At 42.5% G+C, this 18,406-nt stretch overlaps 1 protein-coding gene and 1 non-coding gene across 2 annotated transcripts in view; one reads left to right on the top strand and one right to left on the bottom strand.

Moving 5' to 3' along the window:
• The window catches only part of EFHC2 (EF-hand domain containing 2), a 230,156-nt gene that overhangs the window by 5,439 nt on the left and 206,311 nt on the right, over nucleotides 1-18,406 (bottom strand). The window contains exon 14 of the mRNA XM_049871277.1: nucleotides 7,537-7,642. Coding sequence (XP_049727234.1) covers nucleotides 7,537-7,642 — 106 coding nt within the window. The remainder of the gene's footprint in view (nucleotides 1-7,536; nucleotides 7,643-18,406) is intronic.
• LOC126069800 (U6 spliceosomal RNA) lies at nucleotides 16,490-16,596 on the top strand. Its single transcript, XR_007516068.1, has one exon. It is a non-coding gene; the product is annotated as a U6 spliceosomal RNA (small nuclear RNA).

Here is an 18,406-nt window from a genome sequence, read left to right as displayed (position 1 = left end):
CCCACCCCTACTTGTTTGGAAAAAGCAGTTTCAATGGGAAATATCTATGAATTTGTAGAAAAGTTTGGTAGTATACATAGAATTGAAATTGCGCTTTTCTTCCTTTCAATAAGATTTTTTAATAAGGTTGACGTGACCTTAGAAATAATCAAATTAGGTTGACAAAACAATCTTAAATAGTATGAAAATAAAAACTCTTAGAATTCAGCAAATTGAACTTGATTTTGAGAAGAAAATTTTACAAATACTTCTTGAGATAATCAAAGGCATTTTTATAACATAAGGAAAAAGCTCATATATGAAACTGAGATTTGCTTATATTTCTATCCATTTCAGTCTTTACAGTCATGCTAACATTTCACAATCACTTCCCTTTGTGCTAGACAAAGCTACCATCGACAGTGTTCTCTGTGTGTGAGTATAGTTGAAAGAGGTGTAGCTTCTAAACAAGACCTCTTTCCTTGAAACTGCATTGTGGGTGAAGGAAAGTTTACAAGGAGACACGGAGTTTTTGCACTTTAATGATAGCTTTATGTGTACAATTCAAGTAGATGTCATCCTTCACTTTAAATCAAAGTGGATTACGGTAGCATCTTGTCCTACTAGGTTATTGCTTTGTGTTAAGTTATTGCTGTGTGTTTTCATGGTCTTTTCAATTGCCTCATATGCATGTGAAAGTTGGATAATGAAAAAGGAAAAGAGAAAAGGAATGATGCATTCGAACTGTGGTGTGGGCAAAGAATACTGAATATACCGTGGACTGCCAGAAGAACAAACAAGTCAGTCATAGAAGAAACACAAGACTGTTCCTTAGAAGCAAGGATGATGAGGCTTCCACTCACTTGGGACACGTCAGTGAAGACCAATCACTCGAAAAGGACATTATGTTTGGCAAAGTCGAGGGCCAATGAAAACAAGGGAAACTCTCAATGAGATGGAGTGACACAATGAACATGGAGTGACACAATGGCCAAACGATGAACTCAAACATATGAAGGATTATGAAGACGGCGCAGGACCGGGCAACATTTTGTTCTGTTATACATAAAGTTGCAGTGAGTTGGAGCCAGCTTGATGGCAACTAACAACAACATTGCTATGTGTTTACTAGTAATCTTTTAAATCTAATGAGAATGATTAAAAAAAAAAAAAAACCCATTGCCATCGAGTCGGTTCTGACTCATAGCGACCCCACAGGACACAGCAGAACTGCACCATAGGGTTTTCAAGGAGTGGCTGCTGGATTTGAACTGCCAACCTTTCGGTTAGCAGCTATAGCTCTTAACCACTGTGTCACCAGGGCTCCAATGAGAATGATTAATAGACTTTTATTTCAAGTGTTACATTCAACCACAAATATTAGAAATAACTTTGCTTATTTAAAGAGTTGGCACTAGCCCCGACTATATAATCCTCACTTACCTTTAAGGATTAAGCTGATCTCAGTTTTCTAGCCATAAATTGAGAATGATACTTATTCTCACAAGGTTAAAGGGACAATAAAACGTCACAGGGCATCCTGTCATTTAAATGCTAAAAGGTCATCCTCAAAAAGTAGGGTGTCCAAATGTATCCCAAAGTATACCCAACAGCCCCTACTTCCCACTGCCAAGGCGATATATCATCCCATCATGACAAGAGAGAGCTTTTGAGCTGATTGCTAATGCTTCTGCAGTTACAGTGCTCATAAAAGGAAGCTACATCCATTTTTTCTCAGAAACGTCAAAAGATAAGACTATCAGTCACACAGTGTAAGTTATAAAGTTTATATGAGAACTGATTTCATGTTATTTTCCAAATGTGGCTTCTGAGATTAACCAGACAGGCTCTAAACAGCAGGACCTATTTTGCCAGTTTTACAGCTACCATCTGTGAGCAAACACAATAGAATGGAAATGGGGTCTAAAGGATGTGACAGTACCAGGGCAACATGCTGAGACCATAGTCACATGATGGAGTGAGAGTGAAATTACAGCCTGGATGGCTCACCTAGGCTGCAGTGGGGCCAGGCCAGAGGCAGCCAGGGTAGCCCCCAAAGAATCCCTGCTTCAGGACACAGCCAACAGTCACAATGGGTGATAGTCTGCCTACTTCCATCCACTTAGGAAAACTCTCTCTCACAAAAGGGCAGCAGGATTAGTAAGTTAAACTAGCTACAGCCCTAGTCCCCTTTTTCATTTTTGTTGTTGTTGTTGTTGGACCTCCCTCCTTTTAGCTGAGGCCACCTGACCATCACATGGTGGGGAATCACATCTGAGCAGGCAGACCAGTCCTGGCATCTAGCAAACCAAGCCCCAGGAGCTGCCAGTCTTGATCTGGCCTTATACCCTGGTTGTGGGGCTTGCTCCCTTGAGCCCAAGTCTGTTCTAGTAACAGACTGTGTTATCTTCCATTTGCCCCTCAAGATCCATTCTCCACCCCTCTCTCCCTGGTCTCTACCCCATGGGAATGCCTCTGTGGACTGCATCACTTCACAAGCTTCCTTACTCTCTGGCTTCTGGGTGGCTTCAGTCAATGGGAAGCAGCGGCAGGAGTTGGGAAAGCAGGAGGAGCAAGAGGTCAGGGTACTGATTCCACTCTCCCTCTCTGTTCTCTCCTTGCTGGGTCAGGGTTTGGCAGTACAGACAGGGCTGCATTCCTCTACCAGCTTCCCAGGGCTCCATAAGACCTATCCCTCCTGCCCCTTTGGGTCTAGGGATATAAAGGCTTCCCACTCCTGCAAGTCCCTGTGTGTGTGTTCCATCTCCTGATTGGTCCCTTGACCCTAACCACTCCTCTGTAAATAGTTCCTTCATTAAATCCATGTCCATGACTCCTCTGAATGTGCTTCCTGCTAGGACCATACTGGTCTAGGGATTTATCCTGCTCTGTCCGCTTGGAGAAACTGAAGGCTTGATTCAAGCCTGCTGACGGGCTCCCTCTGATTGCTGAATGTCGCTAACTTCTGGATTCCCCCTCACGGTGTTCCCTGTTTAGAGGGACATCCTGCTGGAACTCCCTGATGCTCTGACCTTTCCATCCCATGTCTTGTATCCCAGACTACTCCTCCACTCAGCCTCTGCTTGGCTGGAGCTGGTGGTCCTGCTCCTGAGTTTTGGCCCTTCCCTCTGCACCCCATGCACTGCAGTTAGTTGGGCTAAGACCGAGAAGGTGTCCCAGGTCCCCATCCATGACATCCACCCTATCCATTAATGCTGATGCACACAGAACTTGTGTTGAAGCTGGTACTGAGGCCTCCTCAGCCTTCATTGGCCAAGAAGTCCTTTTTCATTTCTCAGTAAGATCCCAGTTGGGAGAAAAGATCCTGATGAGGACAACATTTCACCCAGGAGGAGTAAAGACATCCAGGTTCCAAGCGATGACTGGTGCTGGTAACTTCTGGAGAGCTGCCCAAGGCATCTCTGAAACTTTAGCCAGAGCCTGCTCATCCAGCTCATATACTGGAGAAATTATGCAGCTTTCCAACTCCCAGCCTTCACCTGGGCCACGCTTCCACATAGGAGCTCAGCCTGCCACTCCTTGTTCTCAGTAGAACTTTAATCTCATTCCTTCACACTTGGGGAGGGGGGTAAAGGGGTATTGTTCTCACAACCTGGTGGATCTTGCACTGAGGCCCCACACCTGACCCTTGGCTATGGCAGACTCCTTCAATGTTGGTGATCCCCAAAGCTCTACGTGAGAGGTTTCCTCTGTCCAACTGGGCCGCAGATATCTACACATCTGGTCTGACCTCTCCATGGCCTCTCCTGGCAATAACCACTCTCCACTCTTTTCTGCCACGGGTGAAAGATCAGACATTGACTGAGGAACAGAGGTAGGGAGGAGGCTGTGACCACATTGCCAACCAGAATGTATGGCCCAGAATCCCCTTGGGGAAGGACTTGGTGCCCCAGCTGCTTAGAGTGCTGGGGGCAGAAAGCCTTCAGCTGTTAGCCCCTTCAGAAATTGCCTCAGCTACAGAGTTGTCCGGACTGCAAGGAGCTACCTTGACCAAGATCATGCCCCTTCGTGGACCAGCCCACAGACAATGATGAATTGATGTGGTTGGATAAAAGCCTTTTTTTGAGAGAGAGAGAGATTGGCAACTACTGAATTAAAAAATATATATATCCTTTGAACAAGAAATTCCACTTTGGAGCATCTTTCTTATACAGAAAAAAAGCATAGAAAGATTAAATCATAAAATTATTTACAGCAACATTTTTTCAAAGACAAAAATGAAGAAACAACCTGAATGTCTACCAATAGAAAAATCGATAAATAAATTACTACATATCCACATCAGAGCAATTAAAGAATGACTTCCCCCAAACCCATTGCCATCGAGTCAATTCCAACTCATAGCAACCCCATAGGACAGAGTAGAACTGCCCCATAGAGTTACCAAGGAGCGCCTGGTGGATTTGAACTGCCAACGCTCTTGGTTAGCAGCCATAGCACTTAACCGCTACACCACCAGAGCTTCCAAGAATGACTTAGGTGTATATACATTAAACTGGAAGAATTTTTCATGATGTTCTATTAAGAAAAGCATGCTGTAGATAAATGCATGTGGTATGATCATATTTTTTACCATAAATAGTGGAACCCCCAATATACAGGTAAATATACCTTTGTACAGGATTCTATGAGTATGGGAAAAAGTTAACACCAGATGCTTAACACTGAGAAACAGTGAATACCTTTGGGTGGTGGACTGAGTAGAATGGAAAAGGAGAGAAGTAAAAAGCAAGGAAAAGAAAAACAAAAAAAACCATTGCCATCGAGTCAGTTCCGACTCACAGCAACCCTATAGGACAGAGTAGAACTGCCTCATAGGGTTTCCAAGGAGGGCCTGGTGGATTCGAACTGCTGACCTTTTTGGTTAGCAGCCCTAGCTCTTAACTACTACACCAGCAGGGTTTCCAGAAAAACAAAGGCCGTTGCTAATTGACAAAAAAAAAGCATATCATTCAGGATTCCATGGGAAATAGAGGATGTATGCAAATTGTAATCTGAGAAGAGTTTAATAAAGATGCTATTTATAAAGTTATAGTACGTGTTCAGGAAAACAAACAGGGGATACTGCAGTTCCCCCAGGGTTTGTAGCAGCAGGGAGCTCTTACCATTACCTGGGCTGAAAGGAAAGGGCATAGTTACCAGAATATGGAGAGGACAGCTGTATCCAGAGAGCCTCCAGACAGGAGCTATGGACACTGGTAGGGGGAGGGAGTCAATTTACACTGACTGGCAGGGAAGGAGATGATTTCTTTCTCCCCCCACTCCTCTGCTGGTGCATCCTGCTGGTCAACCCAACTGGAGGCCAAGAGGCAAGAGAAGCCATTGATGCAGTCCACAAAAGCCAGCTACTCGGGCCTCAGAGCAGTATAGAGGGGCAGAAAGCAGTCCTAACCGGACAAATGGATAACATCCAACACAAAACACTATAACAAATGAAAAGGTGGAATATAAAACCCCACCTACCATTTTCCTTTATATAGGTAAAAATGGAATATTCTCCTGGATAAGAAATAAAAGGTTACCGGGGCAAGTGAAAGCGATGATTTGTTTCTGTGATGGTATCTTGGATTTTGGTTAATTAAATCCAGTATCTTTTCTTTTTTATTCTTTGAAGTAAAACAGAACTGTGCTAAAATTCTGACCGTGCCATAAATTTGTTATTTCTCTAGTGTCCTCATCTCTAAATTGGGAATAAAAGCATCTACCTCATGGGGCCGCTATGAGGATTAAATGGGCTACTGATGTTGAGGCCTTGGAACAGTGCTTGGTACATTACCACCACCAGTTGCCATGGAGTTGATCCCAACTCATGGCGACCGCATGTGTGTCAGAGTAGAACTGTGCTCCACAGGGTTTTCAATGGCTGATTTTTCAGATGTACATCGCCAGGCCTTTCTTCCAAGGTGCCTCTGGGTAAACTTGAACCTCCAAACTTTTGGCTAGCAGCCAAGCACATTAACTGTTTGCACCACCCAGGAATAAATGCTTTAACTGTTTGATATTATTATGGTGATGATGGGACTCCAAGAACCTCTTAATGGATATGCCTGTCTCCATCCCACTTCTCCAATCCACCTATCATTCAGTCAAAGGAAGCTCCCTAACGGGCACACCTCATCATGCCACTCTCTTCCCTAAACTTTGTCAGTGTTCTCCAGGCAGTTCAGGGCAATATTTAAACAGCGTGCCTCTCATGACCTCACCCTTGCAGGAATCTCCAGCCTCATCACCACTCTTTCTTTTCCTCCAGCCACATCAATTCCTTTTTCTGTGTATGGTCCACGCAGTCCCATATTCCAGGGTCCCTGTTGAGAACACCTTTTCCGTACCGTACCACTCCCTTATTTTGCTATATCTTACTATTCACCATTGAAATTTCAAGGGTTACCTCCCCTGAGAATACATTTTGATCCCCCAGCCTGATTTAGAAGCTGCTTCCTCTTCATCCCACAACATCCCATGGAGGCAGTATCATCCCATACTTCAAATCAGAGTGTACTGATTCCCCCAGGAGCAGTGAGCCCCTCAAAGGCAGCAGTAATGACTTTTGTCTCTGAACCCCAGCACAGAGAACCTGCTGAGAGAGGATACTTGATTATGATTTGACTGAGGATTAAATTTGTAAATTAACAAGTTAAATAACTGACCCCAAATCACTTAGCTAAGTAAGTGGCAAAGCCAGAATTCAACCCCAGTTCTGTTTGACTCCAAAGACCACTGCTGTCTCCCAAACATCTGGAAGTTCTAAGGCCACCCCTGACACTCCAGAGTAGCTGCGTGCCTGAGGGAACTCCCCAGGGGCTCTAGACCAGTTCAGGCCAGAATGAGCTGGTCAGCAGAGACCCAGAGGAATAAATGCCTCCTTTCTGGGAGTATCAACCACATGACATTTGCTTTATCAAGGGACTTTCCCAAGAAAATCAATTTCTGGAGCATGTTAAAATACAAACAAACCACCACCCACCCACCCACTCCTTAAAGACAATTGGCCCAAAGAAATCTTAGAGAATTCAGACAATTCCACAATGTTGAGAGCACCATCTGATAGCATGAACTTTGTTTCCCCTAACCAAGCATTCTTCTACTGAATTTTTACTCTACATTAGCTCTACTGTGAAATGTGCTTCCCCATTCTATATTGCTTCACCCATGGCAAACCTGTGTACATGGCCACAGATACACTGGGGATTCTTAACATATCCACCATTTGAGATTTGCTCTTGTGGCTTATGATGAATCCCCTGAAAACAGTGTTTATATCTATTTATAACTGTAACCTATTTTCCATATAACTGGATGTGACTAAGGTTGAAAAAAATTCAGCTACATAAGAAAAGTCCTGCTCTTACAGAGCAGATGTTTGCTCGGCATGGAAAGTGAATTAGCCTTCAGCACAAATACCCAGAACCACACATACACTCTTTCTAAAAGCACTGATGTTAATATTTTACGTTGAAGAACAATTTTAAAATAAAGGATGTTAAAAATGCAAAGAAGGCAGCCACAACTGGTTTTTAAAATAGGCATTAATTTTACCTCTGTATTGTATAGCACTGTTTCCCATTCGGTCATTGGATTTATTCTCCAGTTCAGGGCAAAGAAAAATGAATGATAATTTACTTGTTTTTCACTGTCTTCAAACCTGAAAATATAATTATAAAATATGATTTGACCCAATCTGGAATCAGCTTAAATTTTACCACAAAAAACAATATCTGGTACTGCTTTGATAGCTGATAACTTTCTTATTATTAGTTTCTTATCTTCTAGAAATGTGAACTCCTTGAGAGCAGGGATCTCACCCACCTAATTCACCAAAGTATCCCCAGCATCTAGAGCAGTGCTGGCACTGAGTAGTTGTTCAATAAATTTTGATTGCAGTTGCCACAGAATAGACACTTATTCAGTAACTAAGACCATCTTTATATTTCGTTAAGAATTATTTGCAGGTCCCTTTAGTATTTTTTTTTTAGTATAGTAAGGAAACCCTGGTGGCATAGTGGTTAAGCACTACGTCTGCTAACCAAAAGGTCGGCAGTTCAAATCCACCAGGTGCTCCTTGGAAACTCCATGGGGCAGTTCTACTCTGTCCTATAGGGTTGCTGTTAGTCAGAATTGACTTGATGGCCAGCGGGTTTGGTTTTTTGGTTTTAGTTTAATAAAGGAGCCCTGATGGTGCAGTGGTTAAATTGCTTGACTGCTAACCGAGAGGTCGGTGGTTTGAAACCACAAAGATGTGGCAGTCTACTTCCAGAAAGATTTACAGCCTTGGAAACCCGATGGGGTCACTATGAGTTGGAATCGACTTGACGGCAGTGGGTTTTTGATTTGGTTTGTTTAATATCGTTGATATTGTATGACAGTAAAATAAAACGTTCTTATATTTCTTAAATTGCATGGCTTTTAAATCTTTACGGCAAGCCTAGATTCATTTTGTCTACTAATATATCTATAAAAAATCTATAGTTAAAATAAAAGGCAATTTTATCATTTATCTTCTTGCCATTAAAAGGGATTATTTAGATCCATATTGACTGTCATGGAAAAATGTTCATGATATGCTGTTGAGTGGAAAGGAGGTTACAAAATGGTATGTAGAGCTATGATTCCACTTTTCTTTAGGTTTATATTTACATAAAAAGACACAGAAAAAAAGTCTAGCAAGCAATACACTTAAGTATTAAGAGCAGGTATCTCTGGGATGAGAGATTGTGATTTTTGCTTTCTTCTTTTAGCCTCTTCTGTATCATTATAGGAGCCCTGGTGGTGCAGAGGTTAAGAGCTACAGATGCTAACCAAAAGGTCGGCAATTCAAATCTGCCAGCTACTCCTTAGAAACACTATGGGGCAGTTCTACTGTGTCCTATAGGGTCGCTATGAGTCGGAATCAACTTGACAGCAATGGGTTTGTTTGTTTTGGTATCAATATTACTGTTTTAAGTTCATAATCAGAAAAAATTAAGTCTATTTTCATTTTGAAAACAAACTATTACCCATAGCATAAAACTACAGGTCAAAAATAAGGAATTTGCTTGACTACTATTTCCTAATTATAGATACTGGCTTAAATTCATCCTTAAACATAATGGAGTTTGGCCATTAAGACACAATAATTTCAACACGATTGTTAAACGATCCAAAAGAAAATATGTCTTAGTATAACCTCAATGCGACCTATTCTGAATTTGACCACATTCTGCCAATTTTTTTAAAATAATTTTTATTGTGCCTTAAGTGAAAGTTTACAAATCAAGTCAGTCTCTCACACAAAAACCCATATACACCTTGCTACACACTCCCAATTACTCTCCCCCTAATGAGACAGCCTGCTCTCTCCCTCCTCTCTCTCTTTTCGTGTCCATTTCACCAGCTTCTAACCCCCTCCACCCTCTCATCTCCCCTCCAGGCAGGAGATGCCAACATAGTCTCAAGTGTCCACCTGATCCAAGAAGCTCACTCCTCACCAGCATCCCTCTCCAACACATTGTCCAGTCCAATCCATGTCTGAAGAGTTGGCTTCGGGAATGGTTCCTGTCCTGGGCCGAAAGAAGGTCTGGGGGCCATGACCACCAAGGTCCTTCCAGTCTCAGTCAGACCATTAAGTCTGGTCTTATGAGAATTTGGGGTCTGCATTCCACTGCTCTCCTGTTCCCTCAGGGGTTCTCTGTTGTGTTCCCTGTCAGGGCAGTCATCGGTTGTAGCCGGGCACCATCTAGTTCTTCTGGTCTCAGGATGATGTAGTCGCTGGTTCATGTGGCCCTTTCTGTCTCTTGGGCTCGTAATCACCTGTGTCCTTGGTGTCCTTCATTCTCCTTTGATCCAGGTGGGTTGAGACCAATTGGTGCATCCTAGATGGCTGCTTGCTAGCGTTTAAGACCCCAGATGCCACTTTTCAAAGTGGGATGCAGACATGCTGCCAAGCTGCCAATTTTTAAGGCTAGCTATAGACTGCTAAACTAATACCATTAGTTTACAATGGCAATAGGTGGTACTATTGCCATTCTCTCAGGCTCTCCAACTCAAGATGATACCCCTCCAACCAGCAAGTGAGGTGCACAAGTTACTAGTTAAGGAATGAATGGAGGATAATTAATTATAAGAAAAAATAGTGATAACAAATGTAGGAAAACAACATACTCTTAATCAGTTGAAATACTGTTCTCTTTTTTTTTCAAAGTACTAAGAAAACAATGGCTCATATTTAGAAACTAATAAATATTAGCAGCGATAAATGAAATGTTACAAGATGGAGTCACATGGACTCATCAGTCTAAACAAATTGGAATAAACAGTGATCAGAAGAGGGAAAAGGAAATTCTGTAATTATTTTGTGTACGTTTTCTTTGGCCAAGTGTTCTGGGATACAAGTTCAATATGCTGCCCCTTACCATGGTTACCCTTTGAATTTTGGCTCATTTGTCATTTGAACGCCTTTAAAGGACATGCTCTGTTTATGGGAAATATTTGTAGCTAAAATGCAGGATCATTATTTCTTTTATTTGCGTGTGTTTGGGGGAAGAACTAAAACTGAATGAATTAAATATGTTTTGTAAGAAACTTTCTTTTAGCGTGGAACCTGGAAGAAAAGTAGTTCCTAATACTCCCAGCAGGAGCTGAGGTCAGAGAACAAGATTATGTAGGGCCTCTGGCCGTTACTTTAAGGAAAACAAAGAGCCACTGGAGCACATTGTATAGAGAAGTTATGAGACCTTCCTTATATCTTCTACAGATCACTCTAGCTAATACACTGAGAAAAGAATGTAGGGGCAAGGCAGAAGTGGCGAGGGTAATTAGCAGTCTTTTGCAGTAATCCAGATGAGAGATAATGGCGGCACAGACAAGTGTGGTGGCAGTGGAGGGTAGTGGGGAGTGATCAGTTATGAATGTATTTTGAATGTAGAACCAACAGGATTCCCAAAGGACTGTACATAGTGCATGAGAGAGAGAGAGAGAGAAAGTCAGGATGACTCCAAGGATTTTGCTTACGCAACTGAAAAGATGGAGCTGCCCTAACTGGGATGGTAAAGACTACAGGGGCTTCAGGTTGGTGAAAAGATCAGTTTAGTTTCAAATATGTCACATTTCAGTGGGAAGTGAGCAGCTGGGTATGTGAGTCTGAAGTTCAGGGAAAAGGTAAGAGTTGAAGATATAAATGTGAGAGTCATTAGCATATAGATAGTATTTGAAGCCATGAGACTGGTTGGTTGAGATCACCATGAAATAAGTTTCTCTATCTGTTCCTACTGTCAGGAAATTCCTTTTACATCAATCACAGGAGGTACTTTTCTAATTCTAGAGGTTTCAGAAGTTTAATATTCTAGTAATTTGGGAACCATTCAAAAGTCTTCCAAACAGATGTAGGATTACACCAGACTTTACCCCTCATATGCAATCCACTAACTTGTCCTATGGGTTCTACCATCATAGCACAGCACAACTCTTATTTCTCTCCTTCTCCCCTGTGGTTGCTGTTGTTAGGTGCTGTCTTGGTCATCTAGTGCTGCTATAACAGAAATACCACAAGTGGATGGCTTTAACAAAGAGAAGTTTATTCTCTGACTGTCTAGTAGGCTAGAAGTCCGAATTCAGGGCACTGGCTCCAGGGGAAGGCCTTCTCTCTCTGTTGGCTCTGGAGGAAGGTCCTTGTCATAAGTCTTCCCTTGGCTGGGAGCATCTCAACACAGGAACCTCAGGTCCAAAGGATGTGCTCTGCTCCCAACACTGCTTTCTTGGCGGTATGAGGTCCCCATGTCTCTCTGCTCGCTTCTCTCTTTTATATCTCAAAAGAGACTGGCTTAAGACACACTATCTAATCTTGGAGATCTCATCAATATAACTGCCACTAATCCTTCTCATAATCCTTCTCATTACATCACTGTGATAGGGTTTATGACACATAGGGAAATCACATCAGATGACAAAATGGTAGACAATCATACAATACTGGGAATCATGACCTAGCCAAGTTGACGGATATTTTTGGGGGACACAACTCAATCCCTGACAGGTGCCAACGAGTCAGCTCCAACTCATAGTGACCCCATGTACAACAGAACAAAATGTTGCCAGGCCCTAAACCATCTTCACAATCATTAGTATGCTCGAGTTCACTGTGTATTTTGAGTGCCTTCCAATCCAGGGGGCTCATCTTCCAGCACTACATCAGACAATAATCTGGTGTGATTCATGGGGTTTTCAATGGCTAATTTTCAGAAGTAGATTGTCAGACCTTTCTTCCTAGTCTGTCTTAGCCTGGAAACTCTGCAGAAACCTGTCTACCATGGGTCACCCTGCTGGTATTTGAGATACTAGTGGCATAGCTTCCAGCATCATAGCAACATGCAAGCCACAACAGTATGACAAACCTACAGATGGGTGGTGGCTATCTCCCCTGTTGCTGTTGTTGTTAGGTGGTGTCAAGTTGGTTTCAACTCATAGCGACCCTATGCACAACAGAACGAAACACTGCTCGGTCCTGTGCCATCCTCACAATCACTGTTACGTTTGAGCCCACTGTTGCAGCCACTGTGTCAATCCATCTTGTTGAGGGTATTCCTCTGTTTTGCTGACCCTCTACTTTACCAAGCATGATGTCCTTCTCTGGGGACTGATGCCTCCTGAAAACATGTCCAAAGTGTGTGAGACGTAATCTTGCCATCCTTGCTTCTGAGGAGTACTCTGGTTGTACTTCTTCTGAGACAGGTTTGTCTGTTCTTTTGGCAGTCCACAGTATATTTAATATTCTTCGCCAACACCACAATTCAAAGGCGTCAATTCTTCTTCGGTCTTCCTTAGTCATCACCCAGCTTTCGCATGCATACAGGCAACTGAAAACACCATGGCTTGGGTCAGGCGCACCTTAGTCTTCAAGGTGACATCTCTCTCCCTTATCATTTGCTAATTCCAAATCACCATCATCTCTCACCTGGATTATATGAATAGCTTCCTATCTTGGTCTCTCTGCTTCTAGTATTACCTTGCTACAGACCATCTCTACTGAAGTGATCAAATCAATCACTTTCTTGCTTGAAATCCTCCAATGGCTTCCCAGTCCATGTAAAACACAAGCTGAATTCCTTATCAAGCCCTACAAGACCCTGCGTAATCTGGCCCCTGCTGACCTCTCTCATCTCATCTTAAAACTCTCTCCCTATTCACAGTGTTTCAGCCACACTGGCCTTTTGTTGTTGTTGTTCCCTGATCATACCAAGTTGTTCCAAGAAATTCAAGGTGTTTGGGCCTTCTGTAAAGTCTCAATTCAAATGTCACTTCCTCAGTGAGACCTTCTTGAAGTTCTTCTTATCTAACTAAGCCCCTGTGCCTGACTTTGCATTTGCCCTGGTGGATGGCTTTGGAACTTATGGAGAATTTTCTGGAAGTCACCCTGGAAAGTCCTGTTATCAAACCTTGCTACCACTAAGTCTGATACTTACTTATGCTTACCTGTTACCCCCTACCTCCAGACTTCTTCCCTGCCTAGCTCCTGATATGCCGGACTCAGCAGACTTAACCATTCACCTATTTAGAAGTACCATAGATGGAATCAAATAATATTTAAAAAGGATCAAAAGATATAAATGAAAAAAGTGCATAGCTCAGAAATGATGCATAAAAATTTTTTGAGAAAAAATTTTTTAAAGATTTCACCTTTCCAAAGTCCCAGAGGCAGGCCTCAGAGAAGAGTTAAGCTAATATACTAATATACTCCAAATTTTTCTTTCTGGTTCTGTCTTAGAGGATCTCAATGGATGTGGGAATCCTCCTCAAGGGGAGCCAGGGGGAAAAAAACAAAGGATATTTCAATTAAAAGGGATAAAATAAGTTAATTCTTCTTGAAAGAATTCTTTGCTCTTGGGAAGTATATACCGTAGAGTTGCACTAAATCACGATGATCTCCCTTTTCTCCCCAAATCCAATCAAAATGACAATAAAGAAATGCAAATAAGATATAACCCACAATGACAAAGATAGTTGGAGAAAGACAACAGTGGACATGAGATCTCAAAATCTTCTGCAAGATGAAAAGTAGACCAAGGATGGGTAACTAACTTGGCAGAGCTGAGGAAGCTGAACCTTAAACACCCATGGGTCTAGGGGAAACAACGAGACACCAGCCAATGTGCCTACAAAACCCAAGAGACTTAGCTACTGCAGACACTAGGTACCACCAAAGGCAAAAAGAAAAGGTGCAGAGCTGAAAACAAAGATTGTTTGAAAGCCTAAATAAAGACAGAGCCGTTGTACCCCCCAAGTACTTCCTCTCCACAGCATTCCTCTCTGTAGAGGAGTAGAGGCTTGTTCTCCAGAGAAATTCAACTAAAGAAGGTCTACTCTTGAGTAGACAACAGTGGACATGAGATCTCAAAATCTTCTGCAAGATGAAAAGTAGACCAAGGATGGGTAACTAACTTGGCAGAGCTGAGGAAGCTGAACCTTAAACACCCATGGGTCTAGGGGAAACAACGAGACACCAGCCAATGTGCCTACAAAACCCAAGAGACTTAGCTACTGCAGACACTAGGTACCACCAAAGGCAAAAAGGAAAGGTGCAGAGCTGAAAACAAAGATTGTTTGAAAGCCTAAATAAAGACAGAGCCGTTGTACCCCCCAAGTACTTCCTCTCCACAGCATTCCTCTCTGTAGAGGAGTAGAGGCTTGTTCTCCAGAGAAATTCAACTAAAGAAGGTCTACTCTTGAGTAGACAACAGTGGACATGAGATCTCAAAATCTTCTGCAAGATGAAAAGTAGACCAAGGATGGGTAACTAACTTGGCAGAGCTGAGGAAGCTGAACCTTAAACACCCATGGGTCTAGGGGAAACAACGAGACACCAGCCAATGTGCCTACAAAACCCAAGAGACTTAGCTACTGCAGACACTAGGTACCACCAAAGGCAAAAAGGAAAGGTGCAGAGCTGAAAACAAAGATTGTTTGAAAGCCTAAATAAAGACAGAGCCGTTGTACCCCCCAAGTACTTCCTCTCCACAGCATTCCTCTCTGTAGAGGAGTAGAGGCTTGTTCTCCAGAGAAATTCAACTAAAGAAGGTCTACTCTTGAGTAAATCAAGCATAATTAAACACTGAACCTGGGGACCCTCAGCCTCCTTCCTTTCTCTTTCCTGCTTCCAGAATGCTAGTGGCCATGCTGCAACTCCCCTCCCTTCCTCATCCCACCCTCATTCCTACACCAGCAGAAGAAGTCTAGATTCTTCTCTAGATAATCTGAATAGATCTAGAGAGAAAATATCCAGATTCTGGCTTCTGGAGATTCCCTAATGAAAATGAGGGCTGAGGACTTGACCTTTTGCAGAGAAACCCACCAACCCATCAACAAGATCCACTGACAAAGCTTCCAAAATGAATTGTAGATGCCAAAAGAGCAACAGAAGAAAAAAAAATGAACCAGAGAAAGACAATTCAGGGAACAGAGGAGAGGATGAGAGATAAGAGGATATATTATACTCATAAAAAAGAATAGATAACTATTAAAAAGGAACACTCGGAAAGTTTAAAAAAAAACTCTTGGAATCAAAAATGTGATAGTAGGAAAAAGATGCAATAGAAGGTTGGAATATAAAATTGAGAAAAATCCCTTAGTAAGCACATCATAATGGCAAAGAGAAAACTTGGGAAAGAAAAGATCCAAATTTGGATCTAAATAACAGGAGTTTTCACAAAATAAATGTGAAACTGGATGGGGAGAAAATTATTAAATAATTAATGGAAATTTTCTCAGAACCAAAAGCCAGAGTCTCTTGACAGGAAGGGCTCATAAAGTGCTATGCACAATGAATCCATACACAGCCACACACACACGCGCACGCGCGCACACACACAAGTCCTGTCATCTTGAACCTCCAGAACACCAGGGATAAGGAGAAGATCCTAAGGGTATCCAGAAAGAACCAACAGTTACGGGCTGGAAGTGGCTAGTTCCAGTGAATGGGGGCTAGGGAGGGGGAGGGGTGTGGCAGGAGACTGCTTTTTTTTGTAATAATATTTTTAGTATGATTTGACTATTTTTAACTATGAGTATGTACCATTTTGGTACAAATAAAAGTTTAAAAAGTATATAAAACAGATGAGTGACTTTGAAACATGCTTTTCAAGGTAATAAGCAAGTAAAAGTGCAAGAAAGAAGTACTACTGGTTGGGAGCATGTTCCCGAGGAATTAGCCTCCCAATCTTCCTACTTCCTTCAAAATTCTGCACCGGGTCTCCTCCTCTGGAGGGTGCTATGGTGAGATTTGTCAGGCCATCATATGCTGTGTGCAGTTGCCATCAAGTTGATTCCAACTCATGGTGACCCCATGTGTGTCAGTGTGGAACTGTGCTCCACGGGGTTTTCAGTGGCTGATTTTTTGGAAGTAGATCACCAGGGCTTTCTTCTGAGGCATCTCTGGGTAGACTCAAACCTCCAACCTTTCATCTAGCAGCCAAGTGCACTAACCACTGGCACCACCCAGGGACTCAGAGCACATTTAATACATGTGCTTGCTTCAGCAGCACATACACTAAAATTGGAACAACACAGAGAAGATTAGCACAGCCCCTGGGCAAGGATGACATTCAAATTCATGAAGCATTCCATATTTTTAAAGAAGCCCCAGTGGTTAAGTGCTAAGCTGCTAAATGAAAAGTCAGCGGTTTGAACCTACCAGCCACTCCATGGAAGAAAGATGTGGCAGTCTGCTTCCATAAAGATTTACAGCCTTGGGAATCCTAAAGGGAAGTTCTACTCTGTCCTATAGGGTTGCTATGAGTTGGAACTGACTCAACAGCAATGGGTTTGGTTTTTGGGTTTAAGCTTGTTAGATGAGGTTGTAAAAGAGAGAAGAACTAGGATACAAATGAGATCTCCAGTTCTAAAAATAGTACAAGTTGGATGAGTAAGAGAGGAGGGGAAGCAGTTCAGAGATAGGGAAAGGCGTTGAGTCTTAGGGGAATGAGAAAAGGTAGGTTAGTGCCCACATTTAGCCCTGAAAGTTTTTCCTCCAGTCTCCTCTTGTGGAGGCCTCCTTCTGTCTTATGACCATGGGCCATCATTTCCCAAATCTTATTCATCCTTTGAAAATATTTTGGGATAGCCTATGAATCATGCTGAATATCTGTCTCCTTAGTTCATGGTCAAGCTGTGCTTTTGATCAAAAATGTTACCTTACTGATTCTCCACCTGAACCCCCAACTTTGCTCCTTTCCAAATGACAGTTTGGCTCTTGCTAAAACTCTGATCCATGGTCAAAGGATGAAGATTTGCCACTCTGGAGGAAATTCTTTAAAAAGCCTTTGAAGGCAATTCCAAAGAAGAACTTTCTATGGCAACATTGTTGGAATCAGCGCACAGCTTTCCAGGGTGACTGCCCTAAAGGGCAACACTAATTCTGGCTTTTAAGCTTTTCTACGCTTGTTAAAAAGTCAGCCTCGTTACTTTAAAATCCCAGCTCACAGTGCTTAAGTGTTTTCCTAAAACCTCCATAAATTCTTCATTCCCTCTGATACTTGGGCACTCCACTATTTCTTTCACTACACAAACTAAGAGACATGTTTGTGGGAGATGGGGGAGGGGAGGTGATTTCTCTGGTTCCTCTCTAGATAATAATGACCCCCAAACATGCTTTCGGATGACTTGCTTGGTGGGAGTTCTTACAAGCAAATCTAATGTGACATTTGACTGATGCTTGTGTTCACCCTCCCAAAAATGATGAATGGCTTGAAAACTGCAGAAGGCATCCATCTCCTTGCCACAGGGAATGCTGAACTGCTTTATTTCCACCATCTGTGGAAGGAAAAGGCTTAGTGGCAGCTGTATTTTGCTGAAGAGTTACACAGGTTTCTCTCTGCAGCAAAGACCATCTCCTAATTGAGAGAAGAGGGGCTGGGCTGTATGTCCAGGGGTGGACGGGAGGGAGAGGGAGGGCAATGCAGACACATCGTTGACTCATGTAGTTGCCTCTGGTTTTAGTTCACTACACAAAGCACCCAGGGGTGCACCTTCAAACACCTAGTGAATTTCTTAAAGACCAGATACTTGAGAAAAAAGGGGAGCTCTGGGCCACCGTATTGGTTGGTCACAAAAATGGTCACAAGATGGCATTGCTCAAGTTGGCCAAGACTAACTCTGGTTCTTTCTAAATGACCAAGCCTCTAAATTCCAATTCTGACCTCAGAATTTGCTCCACTTCTTATGTTGGAATTGACTTGGCAGCAATGGGTTTCTTATGGTTTGAGAATCAGAATTTCTTGCTTATTAGTACTGAGGAAACATTAATACCCAAATGAAGGCTCAGAGGCATTAAATAAATTGACAGGGATCATATAGCCAGGAAGTAGCAAAGTTGGACTTCAGCAGCAGCTCTGGTACATAACAAGTCCATGTTCTTCTACTCCCCCACTCGCCTACTGTGGGA

Source organism: Elephas maximus, chromosome X (genome assembly GCF_024166365.1).
Source record: "Elephas maximus indicus isolate mEleMax1 chromosome X, mEleMax1 primary haplotype, whole genome shotgun sequence".
NCBI lineage: Eukaryota > Metazoa > Chordata > Mammalia > Proboscidea > Elephantidae > Elephas > Elephas maximus.
This window is presented reverse-complemented; position numbering and strand designations above follow the sequence as displayed.